This window comes from Musa acuminata, chromosome BXJ3-2 (assembly GCF_036884655.1).
Source record: "Musa acuminata AAA Group cultivar baxijiao chromosome BXJ3-2, Cavendish_Baxijiao_AAA, whole genome shotgun sequence".
Lineage (NCBI taxonomy): Eukaryota > Viridiplantae > Streptophyta > Magnoliopsida > Zingiberales > Musaceae > Musa > Musa acuminata.
In genome coordinates, this window is record NC_088350.1 from 18,482,943 (window position 1) to 18,508,428 (window position 25,486).

General features: G+C 38.3%; 1 protein-coding gene across 3 annotated transcripts; it reads right to left on the reverse strand.

Moving 5' to 3' along the window:
* Positions 1-12,259: 12,259 nt before the first annotated feature.
* On the reverse strand, positions 12,260-24,922 carry LOC135630668 (uncharacterized). 3 transcript variants are annotated; one of them, XM_065137778.1, is made up of 11 exons: positions 24,778-24,922; positions 17,877-17,983; positions 17,686-17,756; positions 17,556-17,605; positions 15,358-15,431; positions 15,209-15,271; positions 14,771-14,861; positions 13,135-13,197; positions 12,955-13,037; positions 12,812-12,883; positions 12,260-12,642 (listed from the first exon to the last, which is right to left on the reverse strand). In XM_065137778.1, exons 2-11 carry the CDS (start codon positions 17,906-17,908, stop codon positions 12,549-12,551), a joined length of 693 nt encoding a protein of 230 aa, XP_064993850.1. In that variant the 5' UTR covers positions 17,909-17,983; positions 24,778-24,922; the 3' UTR covers positions 12,260-12,548. The 3 variants fall into 3 exon arrangements, with proteins under 3 accessions (XP_064993850.1, XP_064993852.1, XP_064993851.1); XM_065137780.1 differs by having other exon boundaries at positions 14,771-14,858; positions 24,778-24,921; XM_065137779.1 differs by having other exon boundaries at positions 17,877-18,005; positions 24,778-24,880.
* Between the last annotated feature and the right edge of the window lie 564 nt (positions 24,923-25,486).

The following is a 25,486-nucleotide window of genomic DNA, read 5'->3' on the forward strand; positions in this document are numbered from 1 at the left end:
GAATTGAGAAATTCCCTATATATCCCTGATTTCAGAAAATATTAATTAATTAAAAGGTTTAGTTGATTATTATTTTTATTATTATCTAGTAGTCCTACATGATGATGATTATTTATACATGTGATGTATGATGAGTGGACGGATGATCATGGACCGTGTGATGTGTGTACTTGTGATTATTATTATTGAGGTCTGCGAACCTCCATTATATTTCTCGTTTATTGTCGGGCCTGCGTGTCTATGATTAAGTTGTAATCACATGAGGAGGCGCAGCGGGAGCGTGGAAGCCATAGCGGGACCCACGAGACGGACGATCGTGATGCATGGAGATGCATCAAGATGTCGACGGAACCGACGAGGACGAGATGGACGATCACAAGGCATGGAGATGCACCGTTGCACACATAGATCTTGATGTGAGTGATTAGGCCTACTGGCTCGGGCCTAATCATATTAGGTTGTGGTCCATGATCATCTGGTGTGATTGCTTATACACATACTAGATATGTATATATATTTGCATGCGATGTAGATATATATTAAATATGTATATGTGTGACATGTCATATTAGGAGACCAAATCATAGAAACATCTCTCGATAATATTAAGTCGGTAAACGTGAGGCAATTAGATTGACCCACGTGGCCTTCCATCGTTATGAGTAGGAACCGAATCCCGGTGTAGGTTGAGTTGGTCGAGTCCCTCGAGACTCACCTATATCGCGATTCGCTATCTTGCTTACGACATAGAGATGTCACCGGTGACCTGAGGGCATGATATGCTTGGTCGAGTCCCTCGAGGGTATATCATCAAATCAGACTCATCTTGTAACGAAGGTGTTGACTTAACCGAGCATCATGGTTGGTCGAGTCCCTCGAGGCCATGGTGATTCGGAGGCCGAACAGGACGGGAATCACAAGGAGTTGTGATCGGCAAGAGTTGTCTACCTTTTAGGCTTAGTGTGATTGGTCGAGTCCCTCGAGGTTACACTAAGACGCTGATTGGATCCTGATCCCCACTAGAAGTCTGCCGGAGACTTCCGTTTCACGTGCTGAGGGTGTCGCGTGACTCGTTAGTAAAATAGTGGGAGCATATTAAGATAGAAGTCCATATCTTGATAGTTTATTTCTTGCAAAATCTGCATGTTATTCATTTTTGCTACATCTTTATTTTCAGAAAATGGCGCTTTCAAATCCCTTACGTGGCATACTTGATGTCAACCGCCTCACTGGTCCAAATTATACGGATTGGCTCCGTAACTTGAGAATTGTTCTCACAGCGGAGAAAATCGTGTACGTCCTTGATACAGTGATGCCTACGCCCGAAGAAGGGGCAAGCGAGGATGAGATCGCTCGCTACGTGAAGTACATTGATGACTCCACTCTTGCTCAGTGCTATATGTTGGGCTCTATGACTCCAGAGTTACAGAGACAACATGAAAAGATGGATGCCAGATCCATTCTCCTACATGTCCGTAAATTGTTTGAGGAACAGGGAAGGACTCAACGATATGAGATATCCAAGAGCCTTTTCCGCGCTAGGATGACTGAGGGGACACCGGTTCAGAACCATGTCCTAAAGATGATTGAGTGGATAGAGAAACTCACAGGTCTAGGAATGGTCCTAGAGGATAACTTGTGTGTGGACATTGTGCTTCAGTCCCTACCAGATTCCTTTTCACAGTTCATAATGAATTTTAATATGAACAAGCTTGAGGTGACTCTCCCAGAGCTCCTTAATATGTTGAGGGAGGCAGAGAGTACTATTAAGAAAGAGAAGCCAGTTCTCTACACTGGTGAGACCAGAAAGAAAAGGAAAGCAGAAAGGTCCCTTAAGAAGGGAAAGGGCAAGGGCAAACAAGGTAAAGCAAAGGTTGCTAAGAAAGACCCAACAAAGGACAAAGGCCAGTGCTTCCACTGTGGTAAAGATGGGCACTGGAAGAGAAACTGCAAAGAGTACCTTGCAGAAAGGGCGAAACAAAAGCTTGATGAAGCTTCAGGTACATTCATGATCAGTCTCCATTTGTCAGACTCTTATGATAACACATGGGTATTAGATACCGGTAGTGCTTATCATATATGTAATTCGTTGCAGGTTCTGGCAAGGCCTAGGAGACTAGAGAGAGGCGAGATGGACCTCAAGATGGGTAATGGAGCAAAAGTTGCTGTATTAGCTGTAGGCGAGGTCGCCCTACATCTGCCTAGTGGAGCTTTTATTGCATTAGATGCATGTTATTTTGTTCCTTCTATTATCAAAAACATTATCTCCATTTCATGTTTAACAGTTAGTGGATATAAATTTGTTTTTGAGAACAATGGTTGTTCGATATTATTAGATGATAAGATCATCACGAAAGGAACATTGCATAATGGTTTATTTATGTTAGACACCACTCCACATATCATGAATATAAATGTGTCCAAAAGGAAACGAGATGAGTTGAACAGTGCATACCTGTGGCATTGTAGGCTAGGTCACATCCATGAAAGAAGGATTCAAAAGTTGCTAAATGATGGATATCTAGATCCATTCGACTATGTGTCATATGCAACTTGTGAGCCTTGCTTTCGTGGAAAACTGACCAACTCTCCATTTAGTGGAACTGGAGAGAGAGCCACTGAGTTGTTGGAACTCATACATAGTGATGTATGTGGACCCATGTCAACTCATGCCATTGGAGGTTACTCCTACTTCATTACATTTACTGATGATTTCTCAATGTATGGATATGTGTACTTAATGAAGTACAAGTCCGAGGCCTTTGAAAAATTCAGAGAGTATAAGAATGAGGTGGAGAACCAGACTGGAAAGAGTATCAAAACTCTTCGATCAGATCGAGGAGGTGAGTACTTAAGTACAGAGTTTACTCACTTCCTCAAGGACCATGGGATATTATCCCAATGGACACCTCCTTATACACCTCAGCTCAATGGTGTCTCTGAAAGGAGAAATCGTACATTATTAGATATGGTACGGTCCATGATGAGTTTCGTTGACCTACCCATCTCATTCTGGGGATATGCCCTAGAAACCGCAGCTTACCTTCTGAACAGAGTTCCAACTAAGTCGGTGGTGTCTACACCATATGAGATATGGAAAGGGAAGAAGCCTGATCTTAAAGTAGTTAAGATTTGGGGCTGCTCTGCCCATGTTAAAAGACACAACCCCGATAAGTTAGAATCAAGGACAGGGCGATGTAAATTTGTGGGATACCCCAAGGAAACTTGTGGGTATTACTTCTATCATCTCGAGGACCAAAAGGTCTTTGTAGCTAAGAGAGCAGTGTTCCTTGAGAAGGAACACATTCTTGACGGAGACAGTGGGAGAATGATAGAATTGAGCGAGGTTGGAGAACCAAGCTCAAGCACCACTCTACAGCCCGAGTCTGTTCAGGTATCTAATACACAAGTTTCAACTTTACGCAGGTCTGATAGAGTATCCCATCCTCCTGAGAGATATGTGGGACATATTAGAGCAGAGGATGTAGAGGATATTGATCCTCAGACCTACGAGGAGGCTATTATGAGTATAGACTCCGGGAAGTGGAAAGAAGCCATGAATTCTGAAATGGATTCTATGTACTCCAATAAGGTTTGGAACCTAGTTGATGCACCCAAAGGTATTGTACCCATCGGTTGCAAGTGGATCTTTAAGAAAAAGATCGGAGTAGATGGAAAGGTAGAGACCTATAAAGCAAGGCTAGTGGCTAAGGGGTATCGTCAAAGGCAAGGTGTTGACTACGACGAAACTTTCTCACCCGTAGCAATGCTAAAATCCATCAGAATTCTATTGGCTATTGCAGCACACTATGATTATGAGATCTGGCAGATGGATGTGAAAACCGCATTCCTCAATGGGAACCTGGAGGAGGAGGTGTATATGATGCAACCTGAGGGATTCGTGTCCAAGAACTGCCCAGATAAGGTGTGTAGGTTGCTTAGATCCATTTATGGACTAAAGCAAGCTTCCCGAAGTTGGAACATAAGATTTGATGAGGCAATCAGATCTTATGACTTCGTTAAGAACGAAGATGAGCCTTGTGTATACAGAAAGGTAAGTGGGAGCGCTATTAGCTTTTTGGTGTTATATGTGGATGACATCCTCATCATTGGGAATGACATAGGAATGCTATCCACAATAAAGGCTTGGTTATCTAGACACTTCTCCATGAAGGACTTAGGAGAAGCATCTTATATCTTGGGGATTAGAATCTATAGAGATAGATCCAAAAGGATGCTTGGCTTGTCCCAGTCTAGGTACATAGAAACTATTGTCAAAAGGTTTGGCATGGAAAATTCCAAAAGAGGTCTCATACCGATGAGACATAGGATATCGCTTTCTACGAGTATGTCCCCAAAGACTCCAGAAGAAAGGGCGAACATGGATATGATACCTTATGCCTCAGCAATAGGGTATATCATGTATGCCATGCTATGTACTAGGCCTGATATAGCGCATGCTCTGAGTGTCACGAGCAGGTATCAAGCGGATCCAGGCTTGGAGCACTGGAAAGCAGTAAAGTGTATCCTTAAGTACTTGAGAAGGACTAAGGATCTTTTACTAGTATATGGAGGTAATAGCCTTAAGGTTGAAGGCTACACTGACTCAAGTTTTCAGTCTGATGTCGATGATAGCAAGTCGAATTCAGGGTATGTGTACACCTTGAATGGAGGAGCAGTGTGCTGGAAGAGTTCCAAGCAAGATACCACTGCTGACTCGACCACAGAGGCGGAGTACATTGCTGCATCAGATGCAGCAAAGGAGGGAGTCTGGTTGAAGAAGTTCATCACAGATTTGGGAGTCGTGCCGGATAGTGAGGAGCCGATTTCCCTATATTGCGACAACAACGGGGCAATTGCTCAAGCGAAGGAACCTAGGTCTCATCAGAAATCTAAGCATGTTCTGAGGAGGTTCCACCTTATCAGAGAGATCGTGACCCGAGGAGATGTAGCAGTGGAAAGAGTTCCATCCGAAGATAACATTGCAGATCCACTAACAAAGCCATTGTCTCATATTGTCTTTGAGCGTCACAGGGGTCTGATGGGGATCAGACACATAGGTGATTGGCTTTAGGTCAAGTGGGAGATTGCTAGTCATAAGTGCCCAGCAAGCCAATCACGTAAGTGATGGCACATGTGACTTGATACAGAATCTTTTTGCTTATTATATTTTGGCGTATATCACTTTATAACTATTGCATAAATGCATATGTATTGTGATGTCCTTGGATTTGTGCAATGGGAATCGGATCGTGATGAGATCACGATAATGAGATCGATTCACCTTTAAACACATATCCTAAATAATCCCGGTCATAGGTTACTCGAGAGGGACATCGTGATAACCGGATAGACTGGTGTGCTGTATACCCGTCCATATGATGGATGCAGCTGGTCTCATAGCTGCTCGTGTAGGGACACTAGGGATACAGTACAGGTGCTCATTGGAGAATGAGTTCACTGATTGATCCGCTTACGGAATGCTGGATGGTTGATGATGCCTTATTGTCAGACAACGATTCCGTAGTCCTAGTGGTGTATCTGGTTCTTAGACTTGAGACACCAAGGATGTCCCGTATGAGTGCTCCACTCTTTGATACCAGACTTATAGGTTTGACTGTTCCCAGATCTAGTACAGCTGGTCATTGGGAGTGGTAGTCGACCTTACGAGGGCTATTGAGTGTCGATAGAGGATCATCCACTCTCGGTATCATGAGAGGAATATCCCATGCGTTCTTGCTCAGACAAATCCCTGGCCAGGGTCATTCGGGTTGAGAGAGAAAGAGTTCTCCGGGAGAATCCGATTAGAGCGAGACTCGAGTAGAAACCGTATGGGTCTGACAGCACCATGCTCGATATACGGTCTCTGGGATATTAGATGGATGAGGGACTATAGGTACATGGTAACTGAGGACAGACAGGTCCAATGGATTGGATTCCCCTGTATCGTCTGGGGACTACGGCGTAGTGGCCTAGTACTTCCGTAGTCGATGAGTCGAGTGAATTATTACAGAGATAATAATTCACTTAGTTAGAAGGAGTTCTGACAGGTATGACTCACGGCCAGCTCGATATTGGGCCTAGAGGGTCACACACATATGGTAGGCATTGCGATGAGTAGAGGTTCGGATATGAGATATCCGACGGAGCCCTTGTCTTATTGGATGCAGATCCAATACCCACTAGGGAAAGGACCCATTAGGGTTTTGACACGGGATCTCTATAAATAGGAGGGATTCACAGCCTCATAGGCTAGAGTCTTTGCTTGCCCTTCCTATTCTCCTCTCCCTCTCCACCTCAGAGTAGGCCTGGAGTTTTGAGGAGCGTCGTCGCAACCCTACTGTGTGGATCACCGCTAGAGAGGAGGACGCTTGACCTCCTTCACCCTCTCCTAAGGATCTGTAAGGAAACAGGGATATACGATCTCCCTAGGTAACACAATCTCTATACGCAGTTTTGTGTTTTTTGCGGATTTTGCGCACCAATCTTCGCACGACGATGAACATCTTTTTGGGAATCGGGGATTTTTGTTTTCTTGTTCTTCCGCTGCGCATATGATGTCGCCCCCCCTATGATTTCCCAACAGATTTGCCATAGTTTCACCCTTGTACTGTTGACATACATCACATTGTGCCACATATTCAGCAATAATTTTTTTCATCCCTCTCCAATAAAAATTTTGCTTCACTCTTTTGTAGGTTCTTAGGAATCCAGAGTGCCCTACTGAAGGTATGGAGTGCATTTCATGCAGGATGATTGTGATATAAGGGGAGTCAGGTATAAGCACAATACGACCTTTATAGCATAGATCCCTCGAATCCCAAGTGTAGTGGGCTATTGCACTTAGATCCTCCTCCAATTTTTTTATAATATTGTTGATCTCTGGATCCTTCTTCCATTAGGAACCTTCTTCCATTCTTTCCTAATGTCCATGAGGAGACTAGTGGTAGGAAGGGGGATGGCTGAAACCTTAGCTTGCTCAAGTAGCCGTGAGAGTGCATCGGCAACAACGTTTTCTTTCCCCTTTTTGTAAATAATTTCATAATCAAATCCAAGAAGTTTGGTTACCCATTTTTGTTGCTCAGGGGATGATATCTTTTGCTCTAAAAAATACTTGAGGCTTCTATGGTCGGTTTTAATTTGAAATCGCCGGCCGATCAGGTAGGGTCTCCACCTCATTACTACGTGTACAATGGCGAGCATCTCCTTATCATATACTGACATGTTTTGATGGGAGGGAGATAATGCCTTGCTAGTGTATGCGAGTGGTCGACCATCTTGCATGAGAACGGCTCCAATTCTGACTCCAGATGCGTTGGTCTCAATGATGAAGGGTCGGCTGAAATCTGGTAGCGCTAGCACCGGTGTCGTTGTCATGGCTACCTTAAGTTTGTCGAAGGCAGCAGAGGCTTTATCCGACCATTGGAAAGCATCTTTTTTCAGTAGAGAAGTGAGTGGTGCACTGATATTCCCATAGTCTTTAACAAATTTTCGGTAGTATCCTGTTAGTCCAAGGAACCCGCATAGTAATTTCACGTTTGTAGGTTTCGGCCAGCCTTGCATTGTCTCAATTTTTGTTGGGTCTACCGCCACTCCTTCTGATATTATGTGCCCAAGGTACTCTACTTTTTGCTGGATAAATCTACACTTTGGTTGCTTAACAAAAAGAGTATTCTCCCGAAGGATCGTCAGAACAATCCGTAAATGCTGAAAGTGAGTCTCAAGAGAAGGGCTATAAATGAGAATATCATCGAAAAATATCAGCACAAATTTACGAAGAAAGCTCCGAAAAATATCGTTCATGAGACTTTAAAAGGTTGAAGGAGCATTAGTAAGTCCAAAAGGCATTACCAAGAATTCATAATGACCATCATGTATGCGGAATGTAGTTTTTGGAATGTCATCTTCACATACCCGAATTTGGTGGTAACCGGATCGGAGGTCCAACTTCGTGAAGACTCGAGCTCCTTTTAATTCATCAAGAAGTTCATCCACCACTGGTATTGGATACTTGTCCTTGACAGTGATGTTATTTAAAGCTCGATAGTCGATGCACATCCGCCAAGTTCCGTCCTTCTTGTGTACAAGTAGTACTGGTGAGGAATAGGGGCTGCAACTTGGCCGAATCACCCCTGTTTCAAGCATCTCCTTTACGATCATTTCAATTTCATCTTTTTGGAGGTGAGGATATCAGTACGGTCGAGTGTTCACTGGTGGCTTGCCCGAAAGGATTGGAATTCGATGGTTATGTTTTCGAGAAGGAGGAAGACCGCATGGTTCAACAAAAATGTCAACAAATTCAGTAAGCAATTGGGCAAGATTTTGATCTTCAATTTCTATTTTCTTCCCCTTTGGTTGCTGCTAGAGGTACATCAAAAAGCCACCATTTACCTTGTGTAAAACTTTCTCCATTCGTTGGGTCGAAACAGTGGTAACGTTGCTTCCGCGCTTCCCGCGTAGGATGATCTGTTTGCCTTTACAGCAGAATTTCATAATTAATTTAGAAAAGTTCCAAGAGACATCACCTAGTGTAGTCAGCCATTCTATACCAAGCACTACCTCATAGTCATCAAGTGGTAGGAGGAAGAAATCAGTGATAATTTCTTGGTCTTGCAGTAATAGTTTCACTTGCGGGCATCTTTGGTCGTACTTTAGGATTCTGCCGTCGGCCACCTTTACATCGAACTTGCTGCACCCTTCAATATGCAATGCCATCCAAGCAGCAACCTTACTATTCAGGAAGTTATTAGTGCTGCCCGTGTCGATGAGAATAGTAATAGGTTGTTGTTTGAGAAGGCCTCCAACTTTCATCGTTTGCGGGTTTGAGTAGCCGGCTAGTGCGTATACCGTAATGTCGGTCGGTTGTGGCTCTTCTTCCATATCTTCTATTTCATATTCAAGGCTCTCTTTTGGATGTTCAATGACCTCTTCTTCTACTGGTTCAATCATAAGAAGTCTCTCTTTTCTACAGCGATGCTCGTGGCTCCACGACTTGTCACAATGCCAACATAACCCCTTCGCAGATCGCTCCCGAAGTTCTACTCTTGTTAACCTTTTCGGTGCAGGGACTCGGTTGATAGTAGGGGGGGTTGAGAGCTTTAGTATTGTAGGTCGAGGAGTGATCCTAGTCCTCCGGGCTTCATGGTTCAATCGCTCCTCTTGAAGTCGTGCGAAAGAGATGGCTGCCATAAGCGTGTATGGTTGTCGCGTCTTAACTTCTTCCCGGATCTCTGGCTTTAAGCCCTCAATAAAGGTCCCCAATAGCTATTTTTTAGACCAATCACGAGTTTGATTAGATAACCTTTCAAACCTAGTTTGGTACTCCTGAATGGTGGAGGTTTGTCGGATATTTGCTAGTTGTCCGTCAATGTTCTCGTAATAAGTTGGTCCGAAGTGGTTCAGTAGTCCTTCTTTGAATTATCACCATGAAAAGACTCCATAAGTGTGTTCAAACTAGTCAAACTATTGTATGACATCCCCTTCAAGATGTGTAATTTCCACCATGGATGCATCCGCAGTTTTATGGTACCGAAAATATCGCTATGCGCGCGAGATCCAACCAATTGGGTCTCCTTCTTCCCATCTAGGGAAGTCCACTCTCATGCGTGAATAGTTGGGGTCGGTCATAGAGCCTCCCCTCTCTTGGAAGTCATCTCTTTGGGCATGATGTGATTGGTTAGAGCTCTCTCCTTGATGTGATTTCTTCGGGCTTGGTGGTTGGCCCAAACTGAATTCGGTAAGGAGAGTCCGAATCTTATCCTCCATTCGTGCCTCGAAGGCTTCAAATTTAGCATTGATTGCCTCCTTAGATGCCATAGTATATGACTCCAAATATATGATATTAAGATCTCTCTTTTGTTGATGGGTTAAAGGCATATATAGGTTGAGAGAAGTGATGGTTGAAAGGGTTGGTGGATTGGTAAATGTAGGCTGCGGTTTAGGTTTGTTTTATGGCTTTTTTGGGTGCAGTTTGAGAGTGTGGTTTAGTAGAGTTTTAGGGCTATGGATGAAAGTTTTCGATCTATGGTGGATGGCAGCAAAGGTTTGATAGAAATCAGTGAAAGTTTACTGCAGAATTGTGTTGTCTTGTAAGAGCAGAATTGTCGTCGAAGAAACAACGATTTCTTGACGAAATCTCCACCAAAAATTTAAGAGATTTGAGGAGGGAATTGATAGTAATATCTTAGTTTATATGACAGCAAGGATGTCAATTTAATCAAGAAAATTTTGTAGAGGTTTAGACAGAGAAAATATAGTATCAAGATCAAACAAACAGTGCTATGCGGTTGAAATTCTGTAATGTATCTTTCGTTGTAGAGATGAAAACTTTGTGACTAAAAGTTTATGCAGCAATATAGGAATAATTTTTTTTTTTTTGGATTTTCGGATAGGGATAACTAAATTGCAGTAGCGGTAAGGTAGGAAACCAGAACCTGTTGCAATTCACAGGGAGATCAAGGGATGATCCGCGGTGGTGGAGATGATGATGGAATTTGGCGACGATCTTTTAAGCAATTGTGGGAATTGCTTTGGCGGTTGTGGAGGGCTGATGGATGGCTATGGTAGGGCAATGAGATGCCAAGAACGCTGCTCTGATACCAGGTGTTAGAACCCTTGCAGATTCTAAACTTATGGTTGATCTCTTTAGGGGATCGGCCTCCTTGAAACTCTATAGGGGTTCCTCCCTCCAAGTTACTGCTCAAAGGCTGTAGAAAAGATTCATCTATTGCTTAAGAAAAGAGAAGAATACATGGCTATTTATAGGGCTTCTAAACCCTAACTTCTAATATGACTCATATTCAAGACTCCTATTACCTTACAACTCCTAATTCTTCTTTAAGAAAAAACCTCCTAACTCTAGTCGGCCTCTTCATCTCTTTAATAGGAGTCGGCTTAGGTAGGTTTTACATGAATGTCCCTCTTAATTAGGACTCTCCTAGCTAGAGTCCTAACAAGTCTCTTCTATCAATTATCTCAAAAGAATTTGCTCTTAAATAGATTTAAAGTATTTGATTAACACCTTTTCGTAAGTGAAAAAAAATTAAGAAGATTTCTTATTGAGCTTATAATTCAAATTTTGGATGTCTTTCTTGACGAATAATGGCTAGTCCAGAGCTTCATTTGTTAGCTTTATGAAACCGAAAAAAGCTATTATAGTGAAATATATTTTTTTTATCAAAATGGGTTTCTCATTAAAATATTAATTTATTATCAAATATAAATATTAATCAGGATAGCATAAACACCAAACCAATGAATTAATCAAAAAGTAAGACACTAAATTTTTGAAATACTATAGGAGAACTGTAGTCCACTTCAAACATCCACTATCACCAATAATAATAACATATTTAAAATAATTTTTTTCAAAATAACTAAAGATTTATAGTAATAATAAGAACGTAGATCTTGACCCAACAATAACATATCATTATTATCACAGACGAATTTAATAAAAAAAATTTAGATGTAACAAAATAGGTATAACAGAAAAATATCTTAAAGAGGATAAATTGTAAATCAATATTATTAAGATTATAAAACTTTTTGTAAAAAATTTTCACATAAAATAAATTTGGATGAAAACCGACGAACTTTCACTGATCGTAGCAAAAACCTCACAACTTTAACCATCTCTCTCTGTTCTTTTCTGTGCCGCTACAGTTTCTTTCGTTCGCAGCATCTACTCGCACACCCCTCGTTGTGCAGTCTGCTGGACCCAACAGCATGTTCACGCTTCTAAAACATACCATCCTATATTTGTTAAGGAATACTAAAAGTTCCTTACCAAATTTTTCTAAAATTATAAATAAAATGCTTTTGGTTTTTAATTAAGGAAACAATATACTACTTTTTTAAAAGGATATGACCCGCTTCACAAATTTATTCCGACTAACAACAAAAGCTTCAGATTTTATTTCTTTCTAGTTCTTGATAGATGGAGACGAACCAAAGACATGTAGCAAGCCACACTACAAAAGAGTGCTTCAAGCACCATAGCCATAGAGCATGAAGCAAGTCTACACCATATTCCTAAAATAACATTAGGCAAGGATTGAGAATCAAGGGTTCTATCTACCTGTAACAACATTCTCTCAATGATTTAGCTTTCCAGATGTCATCTACAACACAACCAAGAATAAGAAAACACAAGTACAGATTTCCCCTTCAGATATTGTGCAAGTTCATGCTTCCATTTAGCAACAACAAAGTCTTAGCGTCCCAACTATTTGAAGCACCTACATGCATGCCCACAACAAAACCATAATGTCCCAGCTAGGGCTTCCGATATACAAATCATTTTATCAATTTCCATCTGGAGAATTAAGAAACATTTAGACATTATACAGCCTACCACAGTTCTCTATTTCGTGACATTCTGGTATAGAGATGTGTAACAGGAAGAAAAACAGCCTGATATATGTATGTTATAGACACAGATCATGTACAACAAAAGTGAAACTGGAACCACCATGCTTGCCCTACCACCTAAACATATCGTATGTTACATCATACAAGTCATCGATGTCTACAGTGTTTGCCACCAGTCATATCTCCATGTCATCCAGCAAATCTTCCTCTTCCTCTTCCTCATCCTCTCTCAACACATCATTACCTAGAAACTCCTCCGCAGCGAGTTTGCTGCAAATAACATTATTTGAATGATTTAGTCACACAATGGAAGTAATAGATACATTGCAAGAATTTTAGGAAAGAACTTACTTTAAGAATTTATTATATAGCGTAATGAAATATAAGAAAGGTATAATAGGAATATACTTCACTCGAGGCACAGAACTTGACAACTCACCTGAAACAACAGCATCGGAAGCTGACAACACGCTTCAGCTTCCTATTGTAGAAGAAAAAGTTGAACGCCCATCTGCACCGCATTAATCCCATGTTAGATAAACTAAAGTACATGACTATTTGTTGCAGTTAAGAGGATCTTACATTGCTCCTTTCTCCAAAAATGGGTGGTCTCCATCAAAATCTGGATTGTAGCTGTAGATTTCACAGTCCTTTATTTTCACAACCTGCATGGAGAGAGAGAGAGAGAGAGAGAGAGAGAGAGAACAACATTAACCCTGGTCACAGTCATCAATATCAAACTCAAATGAGTGAAATTTCCACCTCATCAATGGCATTTGTCAAGATGTCTATAAAGGAACTACCCCCGTTTGCAGTAGCCCACTCCTGAAACCCAAATATTTCATATAGACATATAAAAGAGCATGCACATGAACTATGGAAATACAATCGAATTTAGATTTTAAACAAATAACAATCACGCCAAAAGTGCGCGACAGACTGCTGAGCATGTTTACACAAAAAAAAAAGTTTTTTAGACTATTTTTAAGAAAACAGAAAACTATAAAAATAAGAGCTCACAAACTAAGTGGATTTTTCCTCTTAGAAATCTGTTTTTTCCAATTTTTATCTTGAAAATTTGTATACTAGATTAAACCAGCTATTGTAATCATCATGGCAATCAACTTCACTATTATTTCCATCACCACCATAGCACCACACGTTTACCAGTCTCCCTTAACAGAACAGTGCTATTATATCTTTGTCATCGCCACTATAGTTACTGCCTTCACCAGCACCATTGCCACCCAACCTCTACTACGATATCAAATTGTTAGCATCACAAACACTGATGTAGTTGCCAGCACTGCAGTTGCCGCCACCACCTCTCCTCTACTCACACCACTGTCGCTGCCACCACAATTATAGCATAACTAGCATTATTATTATTGTTACAACTTACAACCATCGTTGACAAGCCCCGCCAATTTGCTACTATCACTGTTTCACTGCCTTCACAATGACATTGCAGCCACTGCCACCACCCATAACAACATTATATTGCTCAAACATTGCTTCCAGTACCCCAACCATCACCATCATTGTTATAATCATCGCCAGTGCCACCATGCTACCATTACTATACCACCTTTTCAACCACCACTAACAACATAGTAACACCACTACTGCGATCATTACAATCACCACCTGCAACTCCATTAACCTCACCAAAATACCAACATTCTGCCACCACTACCTTTTGACAAATTATGAACAACAAAAAGAAAGTAGAGAATCTTTAAATTTGAATAGATAAATGACTACTAAGATTTACAGAGATAAAAAAATAGAAAAAAAAAGGATCAAGATGAAGATGAAGACTAAAAACTCTTTTCTGAATTAAAAAATGTTTTTTATCTTTCAAAATTTATGTACAAGTACAGCAGACATGTTAAATTCCTTTTTCAGGAAAATCTTACAAGAAACAAGGAAATAAGGAAATCATGCTGCCTCATCCACCACCAGAATTATAATACGCAACAGAAGAAAAGCATACAACAGCTGTATTACATGATTATCTAACAAGAGTACAAATTCAACAATTTCAGTCAAACAATATAGTAAAAAGAACATTCCGAACAAGTTGAACTTATATTACTGGATGTTTCAAACAATATAAACCTAGTGCTTCTGGAAGTAATTGCCACCATCTGAAGTCATTCGAGTAAATAGTTACTGGCTAAGGGGAAAAAACCTAGAATTTATTATGTTGCTCATGATTTCCCTACCCCTTGTCATTATAAGTAGACATATGATGCAAAATTACCAAGTTATTTTAACATGTAAAAAATACACATGTGCATAACCAGAGAGAGGAGATACTATGAAGACATCAACAAAAAGAAAACCATGATTGTCACCTCCAATTGATAAAAGATATGCAAGGGCAGGAACATACTCTAGCGGCTTCGAACAAGTACATGTCATATATTTGCTTGAAATTATCCCATTCTTCCTCTCTGAAATACAGGTGGGATCGCACTGCACTGCTAAGTTGACATATATTCATAATAGAATGTTAAATAATTATGAAACTGCACTGTGACCACAATTAAGCAACAGGGGAAGGTGGGAACAGCAAACTCCAAAAGAGCAAATATTGAAAAAGGTAATCAAAGTTCTAGGGAAATGGAGAGACTTGAACTCTCAGCTCGCTGAGCAACGGTTTTAACCGTCTGTCAAACCAATTGACAACACTCCCAATTCTGGATAGAAAGGGTACTATAAGCGGGTTGTCATGCCACTTCCTCATGGGACAAGCTGACATTGACATTACCCAGGACCCTCTCTTCCTCTTGCGAGTACAACTATTGGTCTGTTATAGAAGCACAGTTACCTGAAATCATAATCTGGATACATGTGACTGAGCGTAAGAACCAAATATATTAGTGTCTTCCGACTGCATTATCCAGTAAAGAGAAGAAAATCAGATTGCCATACATTCATTTTCTAACTTTGTAAAATTTGCAAAAAGTGCCTCGCTACCTTGATCTACTAATCAAGTACTCCACTGGCAAATGTGAATCGCTATCAAAAGATTGTTCAAGATAATCAAGAATCTGTACTAAAAAAACCAAGTTAACTAAATAATTTACATGAACAGAGAAGCATCAACCAGTAAATATGTTAATCTAATGAATGAGTCAGCTGCAAAATAACTGTAAAACATTTGGCAATCACAATCTTAGCAAGAGCTGAATACTTTTTATGTTTTGAAGATCAGAAAACATGTCCATGACTCCCATCATCAAAAAAGAGGAAAATATATCATAGAATGGGAAAGTATTCTGGACTCTAATAACTTCTTCAGAACTTAAATGCAATAATTGTGACAGCTTTCAACAGCCCATCTAACAAAGAACAAATCAGAAATGCAACAAATAAGAAATGACATAAGTGCAACACAAGTTTCCTAGTCGGTTAATTATGTCTAAAACAAAAGCAACAGTTTCTATTATTTTATGACCTGTCCCAGACCACAAGAAAGAGCAATTGTTTATGTACTTCGTAAATCAGGTTGTTTGTTGTATTAGGGTTTAAATGAGTCAACTTTATTTATCGTGTGATGTTTTGAACCCTTGGGTTCACCGGATTCAGTTCATCACTTGGATGTCAATGTTGGTCCAAGTCCAAGTCAATTTTAGTTTCGGTTTTCAGGCCCTGCTAATTGGATCAAACAATCCAGTCCAGGGAGGCAAGTACCAGCTGATTGTTTCTATAACTTCAATAATGGATTGGCTGCAACTGAAATTTTCACATATATTTTTTTTCAAAATAGTCTGAAACTGGGAAATAATCTTCAGCCAGTTACTCCATTCAAATTGGGTTTCGGGTGGGGGGAATTGCATCAGGCCCAATACTGAATAGGTAAGTTTCGGTTTTGCCTCTAAGACCTGACAGATCAATTATAAATATACGCTCACTTGATCCTCTCCATATACTTGAATTTTAGCACTGTTTATGTACCACATATGTTTGATTAACTTACATAGAAGCGAAAAAAAAAAGGCTACGGATTGGGTCCAACTTTGACTAGGTCCAAACCCAATCAATGAATCAGGTTGAGTTGGTCTAAAGGCATTTTGCATTTTGGGCAGGTCAGGGTTTCGATTTCTCAACCTAGCTCAGACATTAAGGTTAGGGTTGACTCCAAGACCAAACCAAAGCAGACATAACCAGCATAACCTGAATAAATGGATTTATATAGAATATTTCTATCTAACTAGGTGATATTCTATCCCTTCATCGTTATGATTAATGGTATAGATAATATGAAGCTGAGGTTTTTCATCCTTGGTGTTTGATGGATAATGAAAAGCACCCAATACCTTATCCCCAAGTATATAACATAAGTAACTTGATCTGAAAAGTTGGGTTAAGGTTACATACTTCTGGTCAACACAAAATCAAAGGGCCCAGCCCACTGTAATTGGCAACTCTATGAAAAATAGAACTTAATGATGCATCACAACCATACTGTTAGCCAAGTGTTTCTGTGCTTACAGAATGTATTTAAAGAGGCTAGCTCATCATTAAACAAGCAGACTACCAGAAATTAAACATCAGTTATACAAGCTACTGGAAGAGAAAAATCATAAACAGATCATACAAAAGGAAGACAGGTCCAAGCAAGAAAAGATAATAACTTCCAAAGGAGTAAATAACACAAGTTACCAGCATGACCCACTGGAACCTGAACCAAACTGCATAAGTAATGAATCTAGTTCAAATGGATAGTCCAAACATCAGTGAAGAAACATAATCTTAGCTAATTACTTGAACACATCTTGTGGCTCCTTTAAGTTGGACTAATTCAATTGAGAATGGTTGAGTAGCAAGAAAAGGCACTCAACGAACAAAGAACCAGCAAGTAATGAGATTATCACCACAGAAGCATCACAAATCCCAAGTCCAACCACCAACTTCGCAAATTGAATTTAAGAAACAGAAACATGTCAAAAAATCCTGTTTATACTGGTTGGCGACACCAACTACATCTTGTCATCAGGTGTATTTATCATGTGAATAAAAATACGAATTATGAAAAGTTCTCATTAGCAAAATAAGATATTCATGTTCTTTATTATTTCAGTAGGATATCATATATGGATTTATGATATTCAAGACAACTAAAAAGAATTATCAATTTCTTGCAAGTTTTAGCATCTTGAATATTCTAGTACCTCTTGCTCTAAGCTAAAAGAGAGCTTTCTGTCTGTCCCAGTTTGCTTACCTGAATAACACAAGGAAAGGCATAATTTTTTGCATCAATCAATACCAATGGTCAAGTAACTAAATTGCATATAAACTTACACGAAAAGGCTTCAAGGTTTCCTTTGATGATACTCTCTCCAAGGTTTAGATGATCAAGGAAAAGATTTATGCTGCACAAGACATAATAAGCATCAAAGCTTGGTAAGATAACATGATAATCATAGATATTTTATCATATATATTTAGTTGCTTGAAACCCTGAGAATCTCCATCAAAATTTTGGGAAGCACCTGTCCAGCGGAGTGTATTCCAGAAACTTCATCTTCACTTAGAGCACACGAGTAGGAAGGCCTATTATCTTTGTCAAGAAGTGCGGTGCACCCTGTGCAAACCTTTTCTGTAGGGATGTAAGCAGAGTGCTGATAAATAGAAAGATATCTAATGTCACCCCCCAATATGCACTAACTTTGTAATAAGAAAATTGTGCCATGCATGAAACATCATTTCAATAACAAATTTTATTAACGGAATCTAGGATTTGCCATACCATGGTATACTGACCGGTATGAGTGGTGTGTACCAATTCGACAAGAGATCGGTACTCGAACCATCCTGAACGAGGTGGTATGTACTAAAAGACTTTGTATCGTCTGATACGGGCTTGTACCGCTTAGTAACAGTCGAAATCCGACTGTTATCAACTTGTACTGATCAGTAATAGTCAGATTTCGACCATCACCGATGGATGGCTCAAATCAGACCCTTTCTAACGGCCAGTTCCATTAGAAAGGGTTTTCAAACCCTTTCCTCCCTCTCTTTCACTCTCTCAAACTCTTATACTCTCTCAATTTCTTTCTCACTCACTTCCTCTCATTCTCACATTTGCACGCTCTTAAAACTTCACAATGCTACAATTTGTAGATCAAATCAAGCTTGGGAGGCTAATTAAAGAAGATTAACACCTAAGAGGAAGAACTCTCTGATCAAAGGTGTGTAAACAACTTCTTAATTACATTCAACAACCCATCTGATCCAAGGACATGGCAACGACGTGGACGACAATGCCTCAATTGACAATGGCAACAACATCGAAGAGTCGATGGTCCCATCTACATAGTTTGAGGGTGGTGTATGGGCCGAGAAAAAATATTTTACATATGCCACCCAAGATTCAAATCAGGAAGCTCGACATGATAGTTAGTCATTCTTTTTCGAGCAGTAATACAGTGATAATTAGTCATTCTTCTCTAAGTAGCATTATGGTGATCTATCTTATGATGCGGGGCAAGAAATTAATGGCAAAAGTAGAATTTCGGATATGCTCCATGCTTCGCAACAATACATGCCACAATCATAATTACCTCGAGAGTCACCTCGGACACGTGTGGTTCACGATGAACAGACTATGACCATCACCACATTGATGCACCATTGGCAAATGGTGTATCAATCAAGGTATGCAATTTCGTACCGTACCAGAGTTTCAACGTTCACTCGGTACAGTACGAAATTATATACCGAGCGATATATATATATATGTATATATATATATATATAATTCAACGACGTCACCTCTCTCTTCACCCAAGATTGGGTCTGACAAACATTATCAAATTTATATACAGATACATAAGATCAAGGACCCCAATCCATTGCTCGTGGAGTACCATCATTCTTTTTGCTAGTAGAACGAAATATATCTATCGATCGATTACTTAATTTTTTTAAATCTAAAAATTTAAATTGTTTAACAAATAATCTAACAATTCAAATCATTTCTCTATAGATAATTCAATATCAATAGAAGGACGACTTGAAATATACCAAAAAGCTACTCTTTAAAGCCCAAAAAAGATATATGCCACTATTATTTTCTAATTTAGATTATTTTTGCTAAAATTATACTAAAATTATATTTATTTTTAATTTAAAAACCCTAATCTATTTTTTTCATTTTTGAAAAAATTTTGGAGCTATTTTCGACCATTTTTTCATATTGTTAATACACCCACCGTACCGACACATGTTACGTTGGTACAGAGCAACATGTACTATACCACCGATCAATCGGTACACCGATTCAGATCGGTAAGGTGAACCTTCATCGAATCTTCTTAGCAATGCCACTCAACAATAAAGAATTCTTGTTCACATAAGTCTTAAATCTAATACAAGTGAGGAAATTGCTCTAAAAATAAATGTAAAACAAAAACATATAAGCAATCATGTTGAGAAGGAACCTTCAAAAAATCATAAAAATAATATTCAATACTAATGTAATATTTTCAATCATTATATAATAATACTTTTATATAAAATTAAAGTAAATCAATTCTTTAGCAAACTAACAAATAAGAAATTATGAATTATTATAAGCAACAATAATTCTTATATATTAAACAAAATCTCAATTATATACACAATTATTGAATAATCACCACATACAGCATTGGTGTACATCGAACACCCGATAATGCACACTCCCAACAACAAATAAAGATACATCCTCCACATAAGATGGATTCTATATTCTTCCTACAATGGATAGAGAGAACTCATATTGCACTCCCAACAGGAGATGAAATAAAATCCTTCATCTATCGATATGAGAACACTTTTCTCCTAAAAATGGATTGAAAAACCATCTAGCTGTCATGTCTAATGGCCTACTAAACTTTGAAGGAAATTATCGTACCACTATTGGCTTGCCTGCCCTCGAAAGTAAAAGAAAGTGAAATATAATCCTCATAATCTTATATCATAATTATTCATTTTCATTATTGTCATTTGTTCATGCATACATCAAGGGAGACCATATAAGAAAAATATCATGATAAATCATGCTTGGTATATGGCATGAAAGATTCAACCTACTAGTGGCTCTACACATGGACTCGTAGCTCCTTTCACAAGGGTCATAGGGGGCACTTCTACAATGGATATTTTACCATAACAACATATATCTCATGGTAATGATCATATTAATATCATCAACTTCAACTTCAATGTCAAACTTTATTTAAACTTAAAAACTAGTAATTATTCTCAAATTTCATAACATCACTTCAAACAAGGCTTTTTAATTTGTTAAATCATAAAAACAGGAGGTGTCAATCCCACTGCAACCCTTAACTGATCTAAACACTAGCTAATTTGATCCAATTGAAAAAATTAAAATTTACAAATAAACAAAATTAAAATCCTTAATTTTTAATTGACATGAATCCTTAATTTTCATCCCAATCAATTGTAAAAAATAAAATAAATTTAAAATCCGTTACTTGAAAAAAGTTACCTTCCTTTTGGATGTTGATCCCTCTTCTTCCTATAATCTCTCATTATCAGACTCCTTTTGACCCAAGTGTTGAACAGAAGAGGGGTCTTACCAGCATTATATAGGAGATGAGAAAGGCTGCCTTAAGGAAAGAGAAGAAAATTGATTTTTTGGATTAATTAATTAACTATATTCCTAACTTATTGCACCATTGAAGGAATATATTTTAATTATTTCCTTATTTTAGATTATAGTTAAGGAAACATATTAAGTCTAATAAGGTAAAAAAACCTAATTAGATCTTCTTAATCTCTTGCCTAATTACATTTGCACAAGAACGGAAGCAAATTCAGATGTTTCCTAAATTTGAATTATGCGCAAGGAAACATATCATATCAAATATGACATAACCTACTTAAGGCAGTTTCTAATTGTTGGAAAAAGGAGAAAATATCAAGTGATTAAAGTTCACATGTACAGAAAAAAAGAGAAATTTTAAAGGACAATTTAACAGAAAAAGTTTCACTATTGGTTTTTTACCAGATGGCGTCCTTCATAATCGTTTTTACATGAGGGTACCCTTAGTTTCCCATTTGGATGAAAATGCTCTCATTCTTTAGGTTAAATAATTTCTGAACCAATGCAGAATTCATGGTAAACCACTCTAATCTAGTTCTTTTCTGTTGAACCAATCTGGTAGAGATGTGCTTTCCAAATTACCGCACCTCAGCTGCTGCCGCATTCGCTTCCTCTCACTCCTCCTTTTCGGTCGCCTCTTCCGCCCCCTCATCCTCCTCACTCTCATCACTCTTCTCCTTCTGCCCCTCCTCCTCCTCCTTCTCCCCCTTCTACACCCTCCGCCTCCACCAAAAATACTTCTAAAATTCAAATTATAATTCTTCTAAATCCTCAAAAAATAAAAAAAATTATATGAATGAGTATCACAATCATAAGCACAGATTTATAAGTTTAAAATGTTTTAGACAAAAAAATTGGCCAAAAAACACTCATTTTAAACTGAAAGACACTCGCCTATAGAATTCTAAATTGGATAGGTTCTGTAAACGAGTGTATTTTAGTTTATTTCCAAGTATAATAGGTTAACTTTAAGAAAACCAGTTCAGACTCTCACCAATCTACGAGGTAATCATTCTAACAACATTAGTACCACATTTTTTATTTTTTAAGATTTTATGATAATTAAATATCGAAATTTGGATTTTTATGGATAGGTTTTGTGAATGATTGTATTTTAATTATGTTTTGCTACAACAGGGTCAACTTCAACCAAACCATCACAAACTTTCACCACTCTATTAGAACATCATTTCTATTTTAAAAAAAAATTATGATAATTAATTATCAAATTTTGAATTTTTTTTTCGATAGGTTCTATCAACGAGTGTCTTTTAGTTCATGTTAAGTGTAACAAAGTCAACTTCAACCAAATCAGCTCAAACTTTCACCAATTTCCTAGAATATCATTCTAACAAGTAACATCATTGATAATTTTTTTAATTTTTAATGGATTTAAAGATTATTAATATTAAAATTTAAATATTTTAGATAGGTTCTATAAACGAGTGTATCTTAATTCATTTTCAAGTGTCATTGGGCAAATTTCAATCAAACTATCTTAAACTTTCACCAATCTACTATAATGGCATTTTAACATCATGAGTAACACATATTTTATTCTTGTAGGATTTTAGAATAATTGATTATTAAAATTTAAAAAACTTTAAATAGGAACTACGGGCAAGTGTATTTTAGTTTATTCTTGTAGGATTTTAGAATAATTTCAAATTCCATCAAACCATCTTAAATTTTCACTAATCTAATAGGTCATTTTTCTAAAGTCATTAGTAACATGTTTTATATTTTTTATAAAATTTTAGGATAATTAATTATTAAAATTTAAATATTTCTAGATAATTATCATGAACGGGTGTATCCTAGTTCATTTTCAGGTGTAAAGAATCAACTTCAACCAAACTATGTCAAGCTTTCACCATTGTACTAGTACATGATTTTAACATCATTAGTTAATTTTTTATTTTTAGATATTTTAGGATATTTAATTATCGAAATTTAGATTTTTTAAGTTCCTTAAACGTGTATCTCAGTTCATTTTCGAGTGTAACAAACTCAACTTCAACCAGACCATCTCTAACTTTCACAACTCTACCAGAACATGATTTTAATATCATTATAAATTTCTTAGAGAATTTTAGAATAATTAATTATTGAATTTAAATTTTTTTTAATAAGTTCTGTGAAAGTGTATTTTAGTTTATTTTCGAGTGTAACAATGCTAACGTCAACCAAACCATCTTAAAATTTTAATATTATAATAGAACAATGATTCCAACAAGGATTGTATTAGTTTTTCCATTTTATGATGAATTTAGGATCATTTTATATAGAAATTAACATATTTTTTATAGTTTCTATTAACGAGTGTATTTTAATTCATCTTCGAGCGTAACAAGAGCTTTTCTAGGTAAATATGATGAGGCAGAGGAGGCGAAGGAGTAGAGGAGAGAGAAGGAGAGGTGAGGAATCAAAGATGGAAGAGGAGGAGGAAGGGGAGGGGGACGATGAGGAGGAAAAAGCAAATGAGGAGGAGGGGAGGAGAAGAGCAAGGAGGTAGAGGCGGAGTGGGAGGAGAAGGGAAACGAGGATGATAAGGCAAAAGAGGAGGAGGAGGTGGCGGAGAAGGATAGGGAGGAGGCAGAGGAGGGATTGGGGTTTTGAATTGAACCTGTTCAGTGACGCAAACCAGTTCAAAGATTTTTATAAGGACAAAATTGATATTTATGAACAAAGATGCCGCCAATAAAAATGATTACAAGGTGCATCATATTTTATCATATGATTATGGGGGGCTTTATTTGGTAAATTATCCAATTTTAAAGATAAAAAATAAAAAATAGTTTCCACTTAATGTGCAACAGTGTTCATTAGTTAATTTGGCTACACACTAGGCTTCCCAAAAATGATGTGCATGAGATTATAAAAAAAAAAAAAAAAAGAACTCATACTTGTCGCACACCTTACAAAATACTTGGCTTAGAGAAAAGTATCTTCCGCATTTACATTACGGACCAACACTCTTCTATCATAGCTTTTCTAGTTCAGGTAGGCATTCGCTTGAGGTTCCCAATTCTTAGAAACAATCCCTTTGCTTGCAGGATTAAGGCTTTGTACATGGACCCTTGGGAGACACCTCATTGGAGGGTGTCTCTTACACTAGGCTACCTATATTTTAATAATTTAACTAACTGATACCAATAGTTCTACCGGTTAAATGATACAAGATTGTCTCTGCTGAGACATCCTGGTATTTACCTAGTCTTTGAATACGTATAAGAGCATCTTATCGCAATTCAGTGTAATATTTAAAAAAGAAAATTCGTTTTTTCTAATGGCGCAGGATTTATTCGAAAGGTCCTCCCTACACCGAACAGGCGATTATTATTATTATTTTTTGGTCTAAATATAAATCGATGAATCAATTGATCGAGCAACAAAAAGGTGACATCTCTCCCCTTCGTGTCTCCTGCTGCTCATTCAAACCGCCTAATGAGTACCTTCGTCTTCTATTTCGAATGACAATTAAAACGAAGCAGATCGCTTTCCAAAACAAACAAAACGGATTACTTCTTGCAGAAGACCAAGAACAAGGAGGCCGCAGCCAAAGCCACCAACGTAACCTTTCAAAAAGAGGAAAAGCAAGCCGGGAGAACAAGCATCTAACTAGATCCCAAAAATGAAACAATTCCTTGCGTCGGAAAAGCAAAACTTTTGAGAACCCTAACCGGACTATATTTCCCCAAAATTTGAGCTAAAGAATAGAGATAAAGATCTTGGATCGAAGACAGGGGTTGCAAGGAGAGAGATCGCGGCGTGCGTACCTCCGACAGCGCGCCTGAATGTGGGTTGCGGTGATTTGAGACCGACGACCCGCCTCCTAAAGGCGTGATAATAATAAACTTGAATTCGACTACACCAACTCTGTTATGTGGATAACAATGGATGAGTCTCAGCTGTACATCCACAATCAGGATACAGAAAACAGACGTATGATGTACGCAACATAGCGTGGAACCCGCAGTTTAAGGTATAGCTCGACCAAACGGATGCATTATTCACACTGTTCCTTGGCCTGAGCAGGACTGGTCACGAACACCAGCCGGTAGGTGTCCACGTTACTGGGTGGGTTTCCACAACGTGGCCTTCTGCTACTGGGTTTCTACCAGTAGCTTGCTGTATGTATAAGCCAAACCGCACATGAACCCTGTCTTACGGTGAATGACCGGTCACCCACAGCGGCGCGAACCTTCTTCCCGGTTGCCGTGAAAAATGTCACACTTATCACGTGACATCGTTCCCCACCAAATCAAAACAGCGTGACAAATAATTTTCTTTTCACATGATATTCCATTAATCTGGAAAAACACGATGTCGTCGTGTCCCCCTAATCACTGATCTCTTCTATCAGGAGTGTTTAATCGTCTGCATATAAAACACAACATGTCATAATTATTGGTTGGATTCATCTTGATTGAATAGCTTTTTATTTTTTTTGTGATGGAAAATTATTATTTTTGGCTCGAAAAAGTT